At 38.3% G+C, this 16697-nt stretch overlaps 3 protein-coding genes across 4 annotated transcripts; 1 reads left to right on the forward strand and 2 right to left on the reverse strand.

Moving 5' to 3' along the window:
* On the reverse strand, positions 1-2599 carry LOC7480666 (ammonium transporter 2 member 4). Its single transcript, XM_024595979.2, has 3 exons — positions 1506-2599; positions 1121-1406; positions 1-779 (listed from the first exon to the last, which is right to left on the reverse strand). The coding sequence occupies exons 1-3, from the start codon at positions 2094-2096 to the stop codon at positions 229-231; spliced, it is 1428 nt and encodes a 475-aa protein (XP_024451747.1). The 5' UTR covers positions 2097-2599; the 3' UTR covers positions 1-228.
* A 3291-nt stretch (positions 2600-5890) lies between these two features.
* Positions 5891-9434, forward strand: LOC7480667 (2-methyl-6-phytyl-1,4-hydroquinone methyltransferase, chloroplastic). The gene is made up of 3 exons (XM_002300777.4): positions 5891-6805; positions 7490-7796; positions 9048-9434. The coding sequence occupies exons 1-3, from the start codon at positions 6246-6248 to the stop codon at positions 9201-9203; spliced, it is 1023 nt and encodes a 340-aa protein (XP_002300813.2). The 5' UTR covers positions 5891-6245; the 3' UTR covers positions 9204-9434.
* Positions 9435-9882: 448 nt separating this feature from the next.
* LOC7480010 (peptidyl-prolyl cis-trans isomerase CYP63) lies at positions 9883-16467 on the reverse strand. Of its 2 annotated transcripts, none has more exons than XM_024595976.2 (14): positions 16283-16467; positions 15940-16021; positions 15772-15826; positions 14321-14409; positions 13509-13533; positions 13358-13396; positions 13157-13274; positions 12826-12986; positions 12427-12736; positions 12196-12320; positions 11805-12027; positions 11330-11722; positions 11152-11232; positions 9883-10641 (listed from the first exon to the last, which is right to left on the reverse strand). In XM_024595976.2, the coding sequence occupies exons 2-14, from the start codon at positions 16015-16017 to the stop codon at positions 10257-10259; spliced, it is 2082 nt and encodes a 693-aa protein (XP_024451744.2). In that variant the 5' UTR covers positions 16018-16021; positions 16283-16467; the 3' UTR covers positions 9883-10256. The 2 variants fall into 2 exon arrangements, with proteins under 2 accessions (XP_024451744.2, XP_024451743.2); XM_024595975.2 differs by having other exon boundaries at positions 15940-16029; positions 16283-16466.
* Positions 16468-16697: the final 230 nt, after the last annotated feature.

Raw genomic sequence — 16697 nt, forward strand, 5'->3', positions numbered from 1 at the left:
TCACTAGAAATCCCATGTCATTTAAGCTCTTATTTGAAGTAATTAGTACATCCAAGTCATATTTGTCACTCGATCCCCTATTAGGAATCCATCAAAGAAAAAAAAAAGAAATGTAAAAACACAACAACATGGAGAAAAAAGAGGGAAGACTTTCAAGGTGGGAACCACACAGAACCCTGTCACATTATCAGTGTCGTGTTTTGTGCTTGGCAGATAAGCACGGACACATCAAGCCATCTCCACTTGACCACCTTTTGGTAAATCTTGAGCGAACTCTTCAACACCATAAACTGAATTATGCCTGGACTCGTACTTCTCCCCATCACCCCACAATGCATAGGCCTCTTCTCCATGAATGGCATCATCACCGGTTTGCAATTCCTCATCAGACAATCTCAATGGAACTACAAACCTAATCAACAAGCATATAATACTAGTGACAAAAACGTTAAGAGAAACCACAAAGAGAATTCCTAGCAACTGAATGCCCATTTGCTTGAATCCTGCAGAGGCCCTGCCCATTTGCAGGCCATAGGCAAGTCCTATGTAGTGCTGCCAGTCAGGCACCAAGTAAAAGATGCGGTTGAGCTTAGGATGCGCAAAGAAGCCAGTCAGGATGCCTCCCAAGCTCCCTGCAACAGCATGGGTGTGGAAAACTGCCATGGTGTCATCGACTTGTTTCAGGAGCCACAATTTCTTGTGCAGGACCATCATAGTGTACCACGGGATGCTACCAGACATTATGCCCATTAGGATTGCAGCCCAACCTTGCACAACTCCTGTTCAATGGAAGATTTTTGAACCTTTATAAAATTGTCCAACGCTAATTAAGGTGCATGTAGTTGACTCATCTAAGCCAATTTTAATTAAGCTAATCATTAGGAGGTGTGAAACATGTAAATTCAACAACCTTGTCGTGTATCCAAAGAATCTAGGCTGTTCCGATCGAAACTTTAAATATAGAGAATATTATCTAACAAATCGATGTCCCCAAGTTGTTTCTAGTTATAGTTGCCCCTTTAAGAGGTTCTTCCAGATTACAAAAGGATACAAAGCATTGAAATTTTTTAAATTCATTGCCAGGGGATGATGGCCAAAAACAAGGGTAACGACGATTTACCTGCAGCAGGGGTGATGCAAACTAGACCAGTGATCATGCCTTGTGTGGCTCCAATGACAGAGGGCTTTCCGAAGAAAAGGATGTCAAGAAGGAGCCAGGTCAACAAACTGGTGGCGGTGCAGACATGAGTGTTAAGAACGGCCAGAGATGCGTCTGTACTGACAGTGTAAGGATCACCGCCGTTGAAACCACTCCATCCCATCCAAAGCAGCCCAGCACCTGCCAACATCAGTATAATGTTGTTTGGTGGGAACCTTTCTCTGTCCTTGATTGTCCTTGGTCCCACCTGTTCCACACAAACTGTTAGCATGATATAAAGTTGGACTCAGAACTTCTTAATTTTAGTTTTTACTGAGCAATAGAGTGGTCAATGATAGTTAGTTACCCAATAAGCTGCAGTAAAACCAGCAACGCCGGATGAAAGGTGAATGACATATCCTCCAGAGTAATCAATGATCCCTCGCTTAGCTAACCAACCTTCGGGGCACCATATACTATAAGCAGTGATAGTGTAAGAGAAGGTAAGCCACAGTGGTACAAACAGCATCCATGCATGAAAATTCATCCTTCCCAGCAACGCCCCAGCAACCAAAATCAAGGTGATCGCAGCAAACACAAACTGGAAATAAACCATGGTCGCATTAGGCAAGTACCCAAGAAAGGCTTGGTGCAAAAGAAACTTTTGGTCCAAGGAAACATCAGGCCTGCCAAGGAAAGGAATCATTTTGTCTCCGAATGACATTTGGTAGCCCCAGCCCACCCAGCACACGAGCACAGACGCGAAGGCGTATAAGGCCATGAATGCCGAGTTCACAGCCCATTTCTTTTTCACGATACTGCCATAAAGGATCACAAGGCCTGGTACACTTTGAAGACCCACAAGAGTTGCCGCCGTGAGTTGCCACGCGTTGTCTCCTTTGTTCATCCATGCTGGACTTGCTTCATCGGGCAATAGGTTGAGTGGAAGTTCTGCCATTTGGGCTGAGCTTTGTCTTGCACTAAGGCTTTTCGCCTCCTATAGACACTTTGACAGGTGGTGGTGTTGGATTTTGAAGCACACAAAGTGTGGTGATATTTGGTTTTGAGAAGGTTATGTCTGTGAGCATATATATACATATAGGTGAAAACAGTGGGCGAAATTGGCTCTTGTTCTTGCTGTAATGTGCCTGGACTTTGCCATTTATTTTATATGCGTGGCCATTTTTGTGGCCTAATCAGCCACTGCTAAGTTACTTGTTAGCCCTAGGCTTCGATGTTTTTGGAAAATGAAATTTGCCATACTGAGGGCTAAACACGTAATGTCATGGTGCCACAAGAAGAAAAGAATACAGCTCAAGGTGTCATTTCTTTGAGAAGCGGAGAATCCCACGGCTATAAGTTTCAGCAAAGGAAATCCCGCCATAAATTGGCTTCTTTGATGCGTTAACAAATGATGGGTTATTATTGTTGTTGTTGTTACTAATATCGTTATTATTATTATTATAAAATTTACAGCTTTTTGGCCTGATTATATTGACAACAAGGGAACAGCTGACCCGTCTAAAACCCAATCATCATTGTGGAATGCTTTGATCGCATTCGTGCCAAGCCTTGGAGTTTAGTAGGAAAGGAAAAAACAACAGAGAGCTGTGAAATACACCAGTGATGAATTAGTTTGTGTCTGTAGTTGCGGTAGTTTTTTCGGAAAAATCAGGTTTAAAAAAATTATAAAATATATATTTTAAAAAATTCAATTTTTTACTACAATTTTATATAAAAAAACTAGTGTAAACAATGAAAAAATAAATAGCTTTTAAAGTTATTATCAATCTAAAAGTCATGAAGGTTCTGTGGCCAGCTGGGGTTGATCAATTAGCTACGTTGTTTCAATTTCTGTAGCACCAGCAAGAACCTATCAAATACATATTGTCCATGAAGGTTCTATGGCGAGCTGGTGTTGATCAAGTAACGTTGTTTCCATTTCTCTTGCGCCAGCAAAAAACTATCAAATATGTGTGTGTCTGTGTGTTTAGCAGCAACAAGAAGAAAGATTCCTCGAGCATCTGCCATTTATTCTGAAGGAAACCTCACAAATCAAGGATATTGGATCTCAGTTTACGAGCTTAGATCGAGATGGCAAGTGATAGAGAAACAATTCAATAAAACAGCATATAGAGTAAATTTGCTTGAGTGTGTTGCTGCCTTGCCCTAATCCAGGCGAAGGCCTTTGTATTTTTAATGAGTAAACATGTAGGTTGATGGACAGGTTTTTCGTTTCAAAATTTTTAAAATTTATAGATTCAGAGAAAACATCTATAATTAATAATATCATTACAACAGATCGAAGAAGGGCAATGTGTGATCACACCACGAGACGAAGGAGAGATGCTTCTTCTCTGTAGCTTCATTGTTATGGCTTTTATTTTACTCTTATCAATACCATCATCCATTCCACCTATAAACACGTTGTACTCAAAATATATACACACACACTGACGAAAACAAGGGTGCAAATAATAAATAATGGATTTAGCCAATTAAATTCTTAAACCTATCATTTAAGTCTTATGTTTTTTTATAGATTAATTGTTACAGAATAATATAAATAATATTATAGGACCTTACTTAACAATATAGATTTTTAAATTGAGATGGTTCTTTGATATGGTATAAGAGTCTTGATAACCAAGCGGTCATGAGTTCGAATCTCACCATTCTCATTTATTTGATAAAAATTAAGCACAAGATAATGTGGGTCTGTGCAAGTTTCAAGCCCAAAGAGCTTTCACTTGAGGGAGTGTGTTAGAGAATAATATAAATCATATTATAAAACCTTAACTAACAGCTTAAACTTTTAGGTTGAATTTGTTTTTTGACATTAAGAAGTTTTTCGTATAATAGTTTAAACTATTAAAACACCAAGATAATTTAATAATTTAAATTATTAAAAAATTAAAATATAATTTATATAATTATCTAATATACTCTTTTTAATTAAAAGCTTTTTAAATTTAAAATTTATAGAGTACTATAGAATTTAAGAATTTGTTAGTCTTTGTTGCGTTTTCAATTTTTTGCAAGTTCCCATTGTTCCATAACTACCAGGTCTCTTCCTTTTCCTTGTCTTCTTTCCTTTTTTTTTTTTTTTTTTATAATAAAGTCCTCCAATTCAGACAGCCAAGTCATTGCTTTTTAAGGTTACTTTTTACATTAATAATTTATAGCAAAACAGTCTCTTTTTTTTTTTGGAATTTAGTGACCCAAAATAATAATTTTTAATAAGCAAATAAATAAGTAATAAATAAAAGAACAAATTCTAAAAATAAAAATAAAAATATTTGTTATTATTTATGTATGATAAATACTATGAGAATAAAAATATGAATATTTAGAAAATAAAAAAAACATAAACCCCATATTTAAATAAATGGTTCAAGAGGTATATATATAAGTATATTTAAAAACATGAATATTTATGGTATTCTATCAAGTCTATATATGGGGTTATTATCCTATCTTGAACTCTTTTAAACATGGATTTAAACAAAAAATAATATATATAAAATACGTTTATCCATCAATAATGTATTTTTTAAAAAAATCAAAAATTTATTTTTATGATAAAAAAAAGCCCAGCAACTGGCCTATGAAACACTTGACTACTAGACTTATAATTCAAAAAATAAAAAATAAAAGAACTTCACGCATTTAAAAATGCTATCCATGAAAAATTGAATCTTGAAATTAAAAATGGATCTATCTTATGGATGATCGAGTTGTGTTTTTCTAGCTGAAAACGCATCAAAAAACCACTTTTGGTGTAAAAAATCCAACGACTTGTGGCTGGCTTCCTTTTCAAATGATGGAAACTCATCGGTGAAAAAGACAAACAAGACGCGTCGTTGGGCATGGAATGCCTTTTTTTTCATCTGCTCTTGAGGTCGAGCTTGAAACACCTGACCCAACCTTGTTGAAGCTTATGAATGCAAGCCTGGTACGCGAGTCAGCCCACCTCAGCCCCTTTTTTTATTTTACCTTTTTTTTTCCCTTATTGTTTGAGTATTTCACTTGAGTTTTGAAAACTTTCGAATCTCTTTTATTAGATTAAATTTACTGAAGTAAGAACGATGAATTTATACTTTTTTTTCCCTTAAAATCATATTAAATGTTTATTTAATGATATTTAATTATTTTTATCTTACTTGTTTCTCTTATTTTCACACTCTTAATCTTATATAGATAATTATATCAAATTCTTCAAGATTATAACGATATGCATATAAAAAATTAATATTTTTTAGAAATTAGATTTAGGTAAATTTACTTCTGTCCGAACAAACAGATAATTGCTAGCTCATCCTAATCATTATATCCAGCTCCATGGCTTCCAGAGATGATTTTCCATCCTGTAAGAAGCGGGCTATAGATCAAAGTTTATATTTTATATATGGATATTAAAGTTTAATAAATCATAGGATATTTTATATGTTTTTATACCAAATTCATCAAATATTTTTATTTCATCTCCACCTTCATCTTGAAAGGAAAAGCATCCTTCATATATCTAATTTCATTGTAGATGCATATTCACCATTCCTATGCATCACCAACTTCGTAGTGGAATTGCTCTGTCTCTCTCTCTGGACAAAGTAGTAAAGGGAGTAAGGGACCAATCAAGCTAAACGAAATGTAAAGTGACCAAAACACGAAATCATAATAGTAAAGGGATCAATATGGTTTTTAACTTGTCGTCACTTCATTTCTGTTTGTATCCCACGGTCTAAACACCAGTGACCAGTGGCCTTGTTTAGTGGATTGGGTTCCTTGTCTACCACCAGTCACTTCCACTCTCATAAATCCCTGCCTCTAGTTCCAATCACCTCTGCACCCAGCTTTACATTTTGGCTACTGCCCTGGCGGCAACCTCCTCAGGTCCCAAATTAACCGGTTGTCTTTATCTCTTTTGTTTCAATTTCAGAGAGATATAGTGAGTAACCATAACCTTACACACTAGACAATTGTACATCAACATCATGCTCTGAACAACAACAAACCCCCACCAATTAAAACTTCTGCAAGTGGGTTTTCTCTGTAACCCCCAAATCTTACTTCTTTCCTTTGTGGGTTTTCTTTGTTTGGTCCAGTCATGGCCTCCTCAATGCTCAATGGTGCTGAAAACCTCACTCTGATTAGAGGCATAACCCCTAAAGGGCTAGGCTTTGGGGGGTCTGATTTGCAAGGGAGGCACTTTTCTAAAGTGAATGTAGTCGCTAGTACTAGAATTTCAAAGGCAAGAACTTTGACACCCATGTGCAGTTTATCAGCCTCTAGGCCAGCTTCCCAGCCCAGATTTATCCAACACAAGAAAGAGGCCTTTTGGTTCTATAGGTTTCTCTCTATTGTGTACGACCATGTGATAAATCCTGGGCACTGGACCGAGGACATGAGAGATGAGGCACTTGAGCCTGCAGATCTCAGTGACAGGAATATGTTGGTGGTGGATGTTGGTGGTGGCACTGGTTTCACCACTTTGGGTATAGTTAAGCACGTGGATGCCAAAAATGTTACCATCCTTGATCAATCTCCACACCAACTTGCAAAGGCAAAGCAGAAAGAGCCTTTGAAGGATTGTAAGATTATTGAGGGCGATGCTGAGGATCTACCATTTCGTACTGATTATGCGGATAGATATGTGTCTGCTGGGAGGTATATTTCTGAATTACATACCTTGCCTTTTGTTTGAACTGAATTCTTGTTTTTGCTATTTGATACTGTACTTTATTGTGTTGATTTCTGGTTGTTTTATGTTTTGGTGGCTGGAGAAACAGTCATTTATGCTGGACTACAATGGGACTTTTCTGCATACCTTTTTATTTATTACTTTTGAGCTTTTAATCCTTTCAAGCATTATCTAGAATGATTCTCCTGGTCAAATATGCTTTGAATTACTTTTGTGAATATGCTTTCCTGTAATTTGGTACCTACTTTCCACTAGGCATTAGAACTTTGAAGATTTTAGTCTCATCAAAGTGGCTTCCTGCCAAAAAGAGGGAGAATTTGGAGAGAGTCCTTGCCTTCGATATGATTGCATGGAGTGGCTTCTCCTATGTTATAACGTTCGCATTGCAAGTCTTTCTTGATTTTACCAAGAGATGGCCTCTATCTGGTTTCTGATGAATCTAGTATGTTAATTGATGTGATAGAGGCTTTTGGGTAAGCTCCTAGGAATGTGCATAGCATTAATTTTGGAGTCTCATTATGTGGTTTTAAGAGTAGGAAAATTGTAAATTTTCAAGAAAAATAAATTATTGATGCATTATTATTGAGATTTGGGTGAGGTAATTTCTCTTCATGGTTTCTTATGGGAATAACATATCTTCACCTTCTCAGTATTGAGTACTGGCCTGATCCACAACGGGGCATCAAGGAAGCATACAGGGTTTTGAAACTAGGGGGCAAAGCCTGCTTAATTGGTCCAGTGTACCCAACATTCTGGTTGTCTCGCTTCTTTGCTGATGCTTGGATGCTCTTCCCAAAGGAGGAAGAGTACATCGAATGGTTCCAGAAGGCTGGATTTAAGGATGTTCAACTGAAGAGGATTGGCCCAAAATGGTATCGTGGTGTTCGTAGGCATGGGCTGATCATGGGATGTTCTGTAACCGGTGTTAAACCTGCATCTGGAGATTCTCCTTTGCAGGTAATTATTCTTGACTTATCCATTGCTTGATAATTAAGCCTGCATTTGGTTGCTTTAATTACCCACTGTTATTCTAGTTTTGCATGTCATTTGGATGGAGCTAATATTAATGTGCACCAGGCCACTGGCCTACCCGCTCGTTCTCCACGCGTGCACACTTGTGTAGGTTTATTCTATCATGTCTGCTTAGGAACATCTCTCTCTAGAAAATATATGTTTGTTGCTCTATTGATCCTTTGCTCAGTTGCTCTCTGTAAAATATTGAGGATTGCACTCTCAAAAACCCATATTGTCTGCAATGTCATTGGTCATTGCCATCAAATGTTTTGATTTTTAAATCATTACTAACTTAAAATTGGAGCTAACGTTTGGGTCAGTATGAAATATAAACTTCCATGAGTTATGAATTCACTGTATTCTCTTGGAGATTCAACAAAGGAGCATTTTGATATCTGAGATGGAAGTCGATCTAGTCATTGCTCTATCATCAGAGTCTTTTCATTGCTGGGAGTAATTCACTGTTTGGGTCACGGGGTTGGATGGAAATTTGACAACATAGAACCGCCTGTAATTTTTATTGTTAAGAACTCCTGAAGCTAGTCATGAATCCATATTCCACAAAATGAAATCCTGTGGCTTGGATCTATTTGTGCTGATCCTGGCTGAAAGGAGCTGAGCTTGTATTTCTGAATAATTTCATGTTCAACTAAGAAAGAAGAAAGTTTGTTGAGCATTTAACAACTTTTTTAGGTTTTGGTAGAAAGTTGACTGAAACTGAAAGCTAGAACCTGATTAGCAGGTTCCCTGCTGAGAAAGAATATGATATAACATGGAACATTTGTGTTCAGGCGTAATTCCATCATCTTTACACCATTGAGATTATAACCTCCACCTGCATGATCATCAGAGAATTGCACCATTATCACAGTTCTGATCCTGTTTCTGGGTGTCGTGACTTTTGGTTTTGACTGGTGGCGTAATCAGATTCCTTCAACTGACTGGAAAGTAGTTCGAATGCAAGGTTTTGTCTCACTTATGATTTTTATATGTGGCCATTAAACTTATTCTCTTGGAGCAATTGGGATTCGAAATCCATTTATAAATATGCTTTCCTCTACTTTTGCTCTCTGTTTTACATGCATGCAGATGCTAGATTTTTGGTATACTTGAAGTAAAATTCTTCTGTGATTGCAAGCTTCCTCACGGTTCTTATTTTTCACCCTTGGAATTTTTCCTTTTCTCTTACCACAGCTTGGTCCAAAGGCAGAGGACGTGACAGAGCCTGTAAAGCCATTCGTGTTCCTTATGCGCCTCATTTTGGGTGCCATGGCAGCAACGTACTATGTGTTGGTTCCCATTTATATGTGGCTCAAAGATCAAATTGTACCCAAAGGTAGACCAATCTAAGGGAGGGGGTCGAGCTGCTCGTAATTGCTGTGTTGACATGCTTTTTCCTTCTCTCTCTCTGTTTTCTTCATTTCTGCCCCTCACAATCCTGGTGTGCGGCCTCGAGTTTCTCAAATAACCTTAAGCCACCTAAGTCATAGGCACGCTGTTATACCCAAACTTTAGCAGTGTAATAAACTTAAGATAGTTGTTTATTTACTTTGCAGAAAATTGTTCGTGAAGTTTAATTCATCATCCCCTCCAGTTCTCTTTAACAAGCATTGATGCTGATTTTAAAAGGCCATGGTAAGACTGCTCGCATGTGGAGTTTACATTAACAAAACAGGACGATAGCCACCGTGCCTAAGAGAGAGGTCATTGGGATGTTTCACAAATCGTAAGGCAATTTATCAGGCTGCATCCATTTCTTCGAAGCTGAACGAATTTTCTTTCATGCACTGCTCTTCAATGAAGAGACACCTTTTGGTATTTTGAGGAGAAGTATGCCCCAGACCAGGGGTGGCTGGCAGGGCCCCTGCAAAATATCTCCCCCCCCCTAGAATTTAAATTTAACTTTTGACCCTTAATAGAGATTTTTCTCTAATTTGACCTTAACCTAATATCCTGGCTCCGCACCTGCTCCAGACCCCCAGTTTATCCCTTAGAACACACGAATAAATAATACTCGTGAGTCGTGACATAAATGAATCATGAGATTGTTTTCTTATTCTAGGAAAAATAGATTTAGATCCCTTGTGGGTGGTAGAGGAATCTTACGATAGTCAGCTACGACCTTTTTTACTACAATATCGTTCTTGATAAACAAAAATAAAATAAAATTGCTGAAACCATATGTTCACATGGAGACCCAGAAATAAAGATAAGAACGTTCAAATGGGCCCGGATAGGAGACAAATGAGGATCATCAACTCCCTCCAACTTTCCCTGAAAGCATGACACATCTGCAGAAATGTTTGGATATACGTGCCAATCGACTCAACATGCTCAACACCGTAGTCTGAGCAGAGCAAAGATTGGCGCACGCCCTCTCAGCGACCAAAAGGCCTCCAAAGGCTAATTTATTCCAGTATCAGGACTGGCATCCCCATAGGCAACTAAACCCTGCTGTCCAGATGGTGAGCTTGATCGGGACCTGCTAGCTGCTCTGCCTTGACGTTTTGGTGGTACAGAATCAGGAGATCTAGAAAGAGAGGATCCACGGCTGTTAGACCTCGAACTGGACCTAGATCTCGGTCTTCCTTTGTTAGGAAAAGACTGGTCATCAGCTCGGGGACCTAAACGAGATTTCAAACCCTCACTTATGGCAGGTCGCTTATCTCTCGGAGTTGGACTGCGTCTTGGACTCTGTTTCCCACTCCGATCCCTGTAGCGGCCACGATAACCGCCTGGGCTGTTAGAAACACTTCTGCTTCTACTTCTGCTTCTCCGCCTTCCGTACCTATGAAGAATAGATCAGTTTATATCATCATGCATGTAGTGCCTCACAAAGTAACATAAACGCCAAGAAACTAGACATGAATACAGCATGGAACGGAGCTGCCTGGCCCGCTGGCATCATACTCATACATCAGCTTTTTCCATAATATACCATGCAAGTAAAACTGGATGAGTTGATCCGTAGCTTGCCAAAGTTCGGTAACTTGTACATGAAATAAAAGTAAGAACACTATGAGCTAGAACATATGGATCTACTACTGGCTAACATTTAAAATATTTTCTGGTGCCATGAGTTTCATTTGAGCTTCCTCCTCCTTGCCAAATTAGCAGTTTACTGGTGAGAGAATAAAGAGTTTGCAAGATTTTACAGGTCGTTTTATTTTAAAATAGAAACCATAGGTACCCATAAAAAGAGAGAGAGAGAGAGAGAGATCGTGAAAGACAGCCTGCCAAATTTCATAAATGACATTTTATGAGTTTTGAGAGAGATGTAGGGAGAGGGAGAGTGAACCTCGGGGGGCTCCTGCCTCTTGGTGGACTTCTATTGCGTCTTGGTGGTGAGCGCTCGGAGTAGCTTCTGTAGCTTGACAGCCTTCAGAAAAAAAGAGGGGTTGGGGAAGGGGACGTGAAACTAAATTATATTCAGATGATGGAAGACCTTTAAATTTAATTTGTGACATTGAGCTTACCTATCACGGTTCCTCCCATCGATATTTCTTCCTCCATAATGGTAGGACCTCCAAGGGGTTCGTTCGGGAGATGGGGTGCGATACTTACGTGCATATGCATAACGTTCAGTGAAGCCACGCCCTTTTCTAATGCGCTTGGGTGTGCCATTTGGGGACCGAGAGTGTGATAAACCCTGTCCATGGTTTGACATAGAAGGTTCATGGTGGCCTTTGTTGGCAGGACTACCCAGTGGACTCCTCGATGACCTTCTCTGGCTCAGCTCCCCAGACTTCCTAACTGGACTTCTACTGTCAGTTCTGAATCTTGCACTCCTGGAAACTTCTTCAGGACTCATGCTAGGACTGCTCCTATGGCTATTGTTAGGCCTACTTTTGGAGCTTGGAATGGCTCTCCTGTAAGACAGTGCAAATTACTTAGTTGTGAACTCCAGTGAGTGTGAGGACAACAAAAGCACAAATATGTAGAAGCAGACACCTGGATTTGTCTGAGTCATCTGAATAAGAATGCCGATTAGGAGAAGTGCACAATTTAGAATTCGTCCCATGCCCATTGTTTAGATGTGTGTTGTTCTTGGGAGACAATTCACCTTCTTCATGTGACGAGCTGGCCTCAGCTGTCTTGGGCTTGTCATTCCTTTGCTGTTGTTCCACCACAGCTTCTTTAACAGAGAGATGGGTAGAGAATTTTCCACGTGCATCTGCAATATAAAAAATAGCACCGAGTTAAAGCCTGCAGTACCACTGACAAAAATCTCAACAAAATTCATTTGAAATCCAGCTGTTTCACAAGCATTCAAGGCAGGAACAGAATATCATGAAAAGATAATGGAGCTCATAACTTGCAGAAATAAAAGGAAAACACATACCAGGGCTCTGATTTGATTTCTTTCCGGCCTGAGTTGAATTATCGGTCTTACGAGCAGAAACAGGACTTTCATCATTAGAGCTGCTAGAACTATCAGTCTCTGTATCACTTGCGCTCTCAGAACTCCTGAAACAAATACATTATGTACAATCACGATCATTGTCAAGTATAGGAGAATACAAGAAGGGAAAAAGCTTTTAGTGGTTGCACTTCAACTAAATGTAAATTGGACCATTTAGACTTTCGCCTTGATCGTCTATCACGCCTGCCTCTCTTCCTCTCCCTTTGTCTATACTTCAGTTTTCTCCCACGATGGTATTTATCTTTTTTCGCCGACCTCCTCTTCTTCTTATGCCTTCCATCACTACTAGATGAGCTTGAATCAGAATCTGATTCTGAAGATGATGGTTCAGAATCAGATGAAGATGAAGAGTATCTTCTTTTTCTTTTCTTCCTTGCATCCTTCAGGGATTTTTTACTTCTTCCTCTAACTTTATCACCAGGACCATCATCCGTAGGCTTCCCAGATTTCTTGTTCTTTCCTGGGAGAAAGTAATATTATATAGTACATGTAAATAAAAAGTTTGGCAAGCATGCTCCAAACCATAAGTACCGACTACCCAAGTTTTACCTGAGTCCTTCCCTACGGAATCTTCAATTTTACTTTCAGAAGTTTCACCACAATCCACAATTTTTACAGGTCCGGCAGGTTGGCCACCAGCACTTCCTGCCTGTTCAATTTTCTTCACCATGTCCATTCCCTTAACCACCTTTCCAAAGACAACATGTTTCCTGCCATACATCAAAAAACAAGAATGTAACAATTTGATCATATTTTAAGAGTTACTCTTTATGAGATCATGAATGCAGAAAGCAGCAGCAAAGGGCTAAAAAAATTGAGGGCTAATGGGTAAAGAGTAATGAAAGCCAAAGAAATGAGCAGAACAAGCAAAGTTAAATACCCATCAAGGTGGACCTGTGGCTTAAAGATTATGAAAAACTGGGAACCATTTGTGTCTGGACCACTATTCGCCATAGAAAGAAGGCCTGCTCCTTCATGCCGCAGTATAAAGTTCTCATCTACAAAAAGACAGCATAAATTTTATGGATAATGATGAGACAAATCGTTGCAAGCACTCGGATGATTAAATATAGAAGATTACCGGCAAACTTCCCTCCATAGATACTTTCTCCACCAGAGCCTGCAAACCAATTAAAGGTTGATCCTTACAAATCTGGCCAAGAGTATGCAAGTCAAACAGAGAAACAGGATTCATTAGCAGGATAGAGAGCTTATGGAATCAAAGAATGTACCATTTCGCTTCGAAAAGTCACCACCCTGTCAGGACAAGAAAAGAGATTGAACAATATGTCTTAATCATATATATTTACTTTAGATTGACAAAAACATAAATAACTTGCTTCCTTCTGCAAAGCTAGTGCAAACAAAAGAAGCTGCCCTATAGTTTAACTTCTGATCAGTATAATTTGTTGTACTTTGCTATTGTCACCTCCCAAACAATGGCTCAAGTTAACTGGCTGCGCAGAATTTTGCTCTCATATCATAGAAATAACATATTAGAATGTAGACATGTTAGTCCTTTGCACAATCAATAAACCGGGATACAGCTGCATGGGGAACATAAGTAGCTTCTACTAAATATAGATGTTTATCCATAAGTCGATGCATCATATTTTAATACAGAGATGTCAAAGATGGTGATTTTAAAAATATAGCAGCCAAAAATTATATTTAGACATGTAATATTTAAGCATGATTTTGATAATAGGTAAATATACCAGGGTTCAGTATCTATACTGGTATTCAACATGTTGAATAGCATGCATCAAGTCAATTATTTAATTCATCAATTATGGCAATCAGTAAGTTCCCACCAAAAATGATTTCCTGAAACTTAATGGGTTCACAGATATTCAGTTATTTGTTTGTTTTCTCAAACAAATATGAGTAACTTGGTAAATCTTAAAATTGGAAAGCAGGCAGTGAAAGAAATTTGGTAACTTGACAATATTTATAAATTTGCAATGAACTACTAGCAATCAAAAGACAAGCATCATGATATCTCAAGGGTAACACTTATTGACAAAGGAAAGAAACAACATACTTGGGCCATGAATCCTTTGATTATTCGATGGAAAGAACAGCCTTTGTAGTGCAGAGGTTTTCCGGTGGTTTTACCAATGCCCTTTTCACCTACAATGGACAGCAGCAGAATAGTGTCAAAGGATTTATTATGCAGAAACTAGGAAACTAATTTCTCAAGCCAACAAAAAAGGAAAGGAGAGTATCCAAATTAAGGTTGCAGATTATAATAACAGATTGAGAACATCTTTTGATCTGGCAGCACTGACAAGATATATTGGTGTTTGTGCTTGCTGAAATGAAGCACAGACACTAAAGTGAATCATCCTTTTCAGTTGTATCCCTTTCCTCGTGGAGAGATGTGATATTCTTGGGCACTTTGATCAAATTTTCAAGGTATCAATCATCTTTTTCACCTTGTGCACTTAACCATCAGGGATCGCAGAAAAATAAGGAGAACCAGTTTGACTGGTGAAACCTTCTTATATAGTAGAAAAGAACGCAAGCAAAGGGATTTCCAGTGTACTTGTTATTAAATTCAGAAACACAATGTCACCCACTTTGATCCCAGTATGTTCTCCACGTTCAACTTTTCAGTTCACTTAATGAGGTATAAAGGGACATTCTGGTACAAACTTCCATTCAAATATATTAGAAATCAACAGAACTTTAAACTAAAGTGTACTCGCGCAATTGGTATTCTGATTTATAACAAAAGATTTCTCATTTATGACCCTTTTGAATGCAAATCACTCCCCGAAGTCCAGTAAAGTGTAGTTATTAGAAGTTAGTGATATATTCAACACAGTTTAGAGAACACTGTAGCCACTATTATGAATTGTGAAACAAGGCACTGTATAAGGGAATTCATTTTAACCAGCAGAATGCAGTTCCACGACTCACACCCTAGTCCTTTGTCCTTGTCCTACCCGATAATATCCATCAAAAAACCAGGCAGGGCTATCAAAGAGTAGCTAGTTCAAGGAGTGAACTGCCTATCAAAATTTATAAGAAGATATTCTTCTTGTCTAAGGCATTCTGAAACTGTGTGCTTAAAGAGTAGCTAGTTCATGCCACAACAAATTGAAGAACTAGGTATTACATCTTTAACCCAGCAGAAAATCATTTTGAAATAAGATACCAGGAATTAAAATAACCTTCTTCGTTCTTCGAACTTGCAGGTCACAGATTAAAATCAGATTCTTCTTTGGTGGCACGGACTCTAAATGGTTATACACGTTGTAATACACAACCATTTGATCACTAGTTCAAATTTTTGTCAACAAATAGCATATTTCAAATCAAGATTCACACCACTTAAAAGATAATTGGATGACCCTAAAAAACCCATCCATAATTGAGAGGCAATAGTTATTAGTACCTGTTCCTTCAACAATTTTTTTCTAAAAGCCAAAATGTGACCAGTACAAACTTACCAGAGATTTGTAAGAATGCAGGAAAGGATTCAAATACCTGTACAGAGTGCCCGAAAATTCTCGGCAGTCTTGGGAACAACATCGGCGAAAAGCTGTGCATTCAAAAGAAACAGGTTTTTATCTTTATCTCGATACTGGCAAGCCAAACTTCAGTTTCCTCTTGCAAAATCTCAAGCTAAAAATTAAACCAACGAGATTGCATTACCTCGATAAAAATTCTTTCAGCAGGATCTCCGTCAATGGACACGTCTAAGAATACGAGAGGATTCTTTTTCTTGATCATCTCTCTAGAACACTAAACAACAGCCCAAGATTAGCATTCAATTTAGAAATGTAATCCGCTATTAATACATAAATCCAAAACCCTAAACCCTGACTCTTGAATTCAATCTCTTAAAAAAAACAATAGAATCAAGCCTTTTTCAAGCATTTAATTCATCTACGTGCACAATGGAGAAATGATTGATTATAATCAAAATCCAAGAATTTCTTGAAAGAAAAAAATAAATCGAGGAGATTTGTAGAGCGAGATGACTTTTCAATGTTACCTTGATTACGTGCTTAAGTTAACTCGGGGCTGAGTGAACAAGCGAGTTGCGACTCGAGAACAAGAAAACGGCGGCCGCAATCGTTAGTCGGCGAGCGAGAAGTAAGTGCTTGCTGCTTTAGCTTGGCTGTGATTTTGCTTTGCAAGAGGTTTTGATACTGTTTTTTACGAGTTTAGTGAGCTAGGGTGCGATCTCGTGTTTCGCGGGGAAGAAGCTTCTCGTAGGAGGTATGTGATTGTTCCTTTTTCTGATCGCCACGTGTTGGAATGTAAGCTCGATATGCTAATATCTTAGGACAGAAAAAATGAAGACACTTGTCACAGAGAATGATAGAGAACAAGAGAAAAGATAAAATTGCGTTTGGTAAAATGTTTATTTTATCATTTATATATCTCTTTATTTATTGTTCTAACTT

The sequence above is a fragment of the Populus trichocarpa genome, chromosome 2 (assembly GCF_000002775.5).
Source record: "Populus trichocarpa isolate Nisqually-1 chromosome 2, P.trichocarpa_v4.1, whole genome shotgun sequence".
NCBI lineage: Eukaryota > Viridiplantae > Streptophyta > Magnoliopsida > Malpighiales > Salicaceae > Populus > Populus trichocarpa.

Excerpts from the sequence above, each read along its gene's own strand:
- LOC7480666 (XM_024595979.2), bottom strand. The coding sequence starts at position 2,096 with ATGGCAGAACTTCCACTCAACCTATTGCCCGATGAAGCAAGTCCAGCA. Across the intron at positions 1,407-1,505 it reads GTTTTACTGCAGCTTATTGG|GTGGGACCAAGGACAATCAA; the intron begins GTAACTAACTAT and ends TGTGTGGAACAG. Across the intron at positions 780-1,120 it reads TTGCATCACCCCTGCTGCAG|GAGTTGTGCAAGGTTGGGCT; the intron begins GTAAATCGTCGT and ends TCCATTGAACAG.
- LOC7480667 (XM_002300777.4), top strand. The coding sequence starts at position 6,246 with ATGGCCTCCTCAATGCTCAATGGTGCTGAAAACCTCACTCTGATTAGA. Across the intron at positions 6,806-7,489 it reads AGATATGTGTCTGCTGGGAG|TATTGAGTACTGGCCTGATC; the intron begins GTATATTTCTGA and ends TCACCTTCTCAG. Across the intron at positions 7,797-9,047 it reads CTGGAGATTCTCCTTTGCAG|CTTGGTCCAAAGGCAGAGGA; the intron begins GTAATTATTCTT and ends CTCTTACCACAG.
- LOC7480010 (XM_024595976.2), bottom strand. The coding sequence starts at position 16,017 with ATGATCAAGAAAAAGAATCCTCTCGTATTCTTAGACGTGTCCATTGAC. Across the intron at positions 14,410-15,771 it reads TTTTCGGGCACTCTGTACAG|GTGAAAAGGGCATTGGTAAA; the intron begins GTATTTGAATCC and ends TGTCCATTGTAG. Across the intron at positions 13,275-13,357 it reads CTATGGAGGGAAGTTTGCCG|ATGAGAACTTTATACTGCGG; the intron begins GTAATCTTCTAT and ends GTCTTTTTGTAG.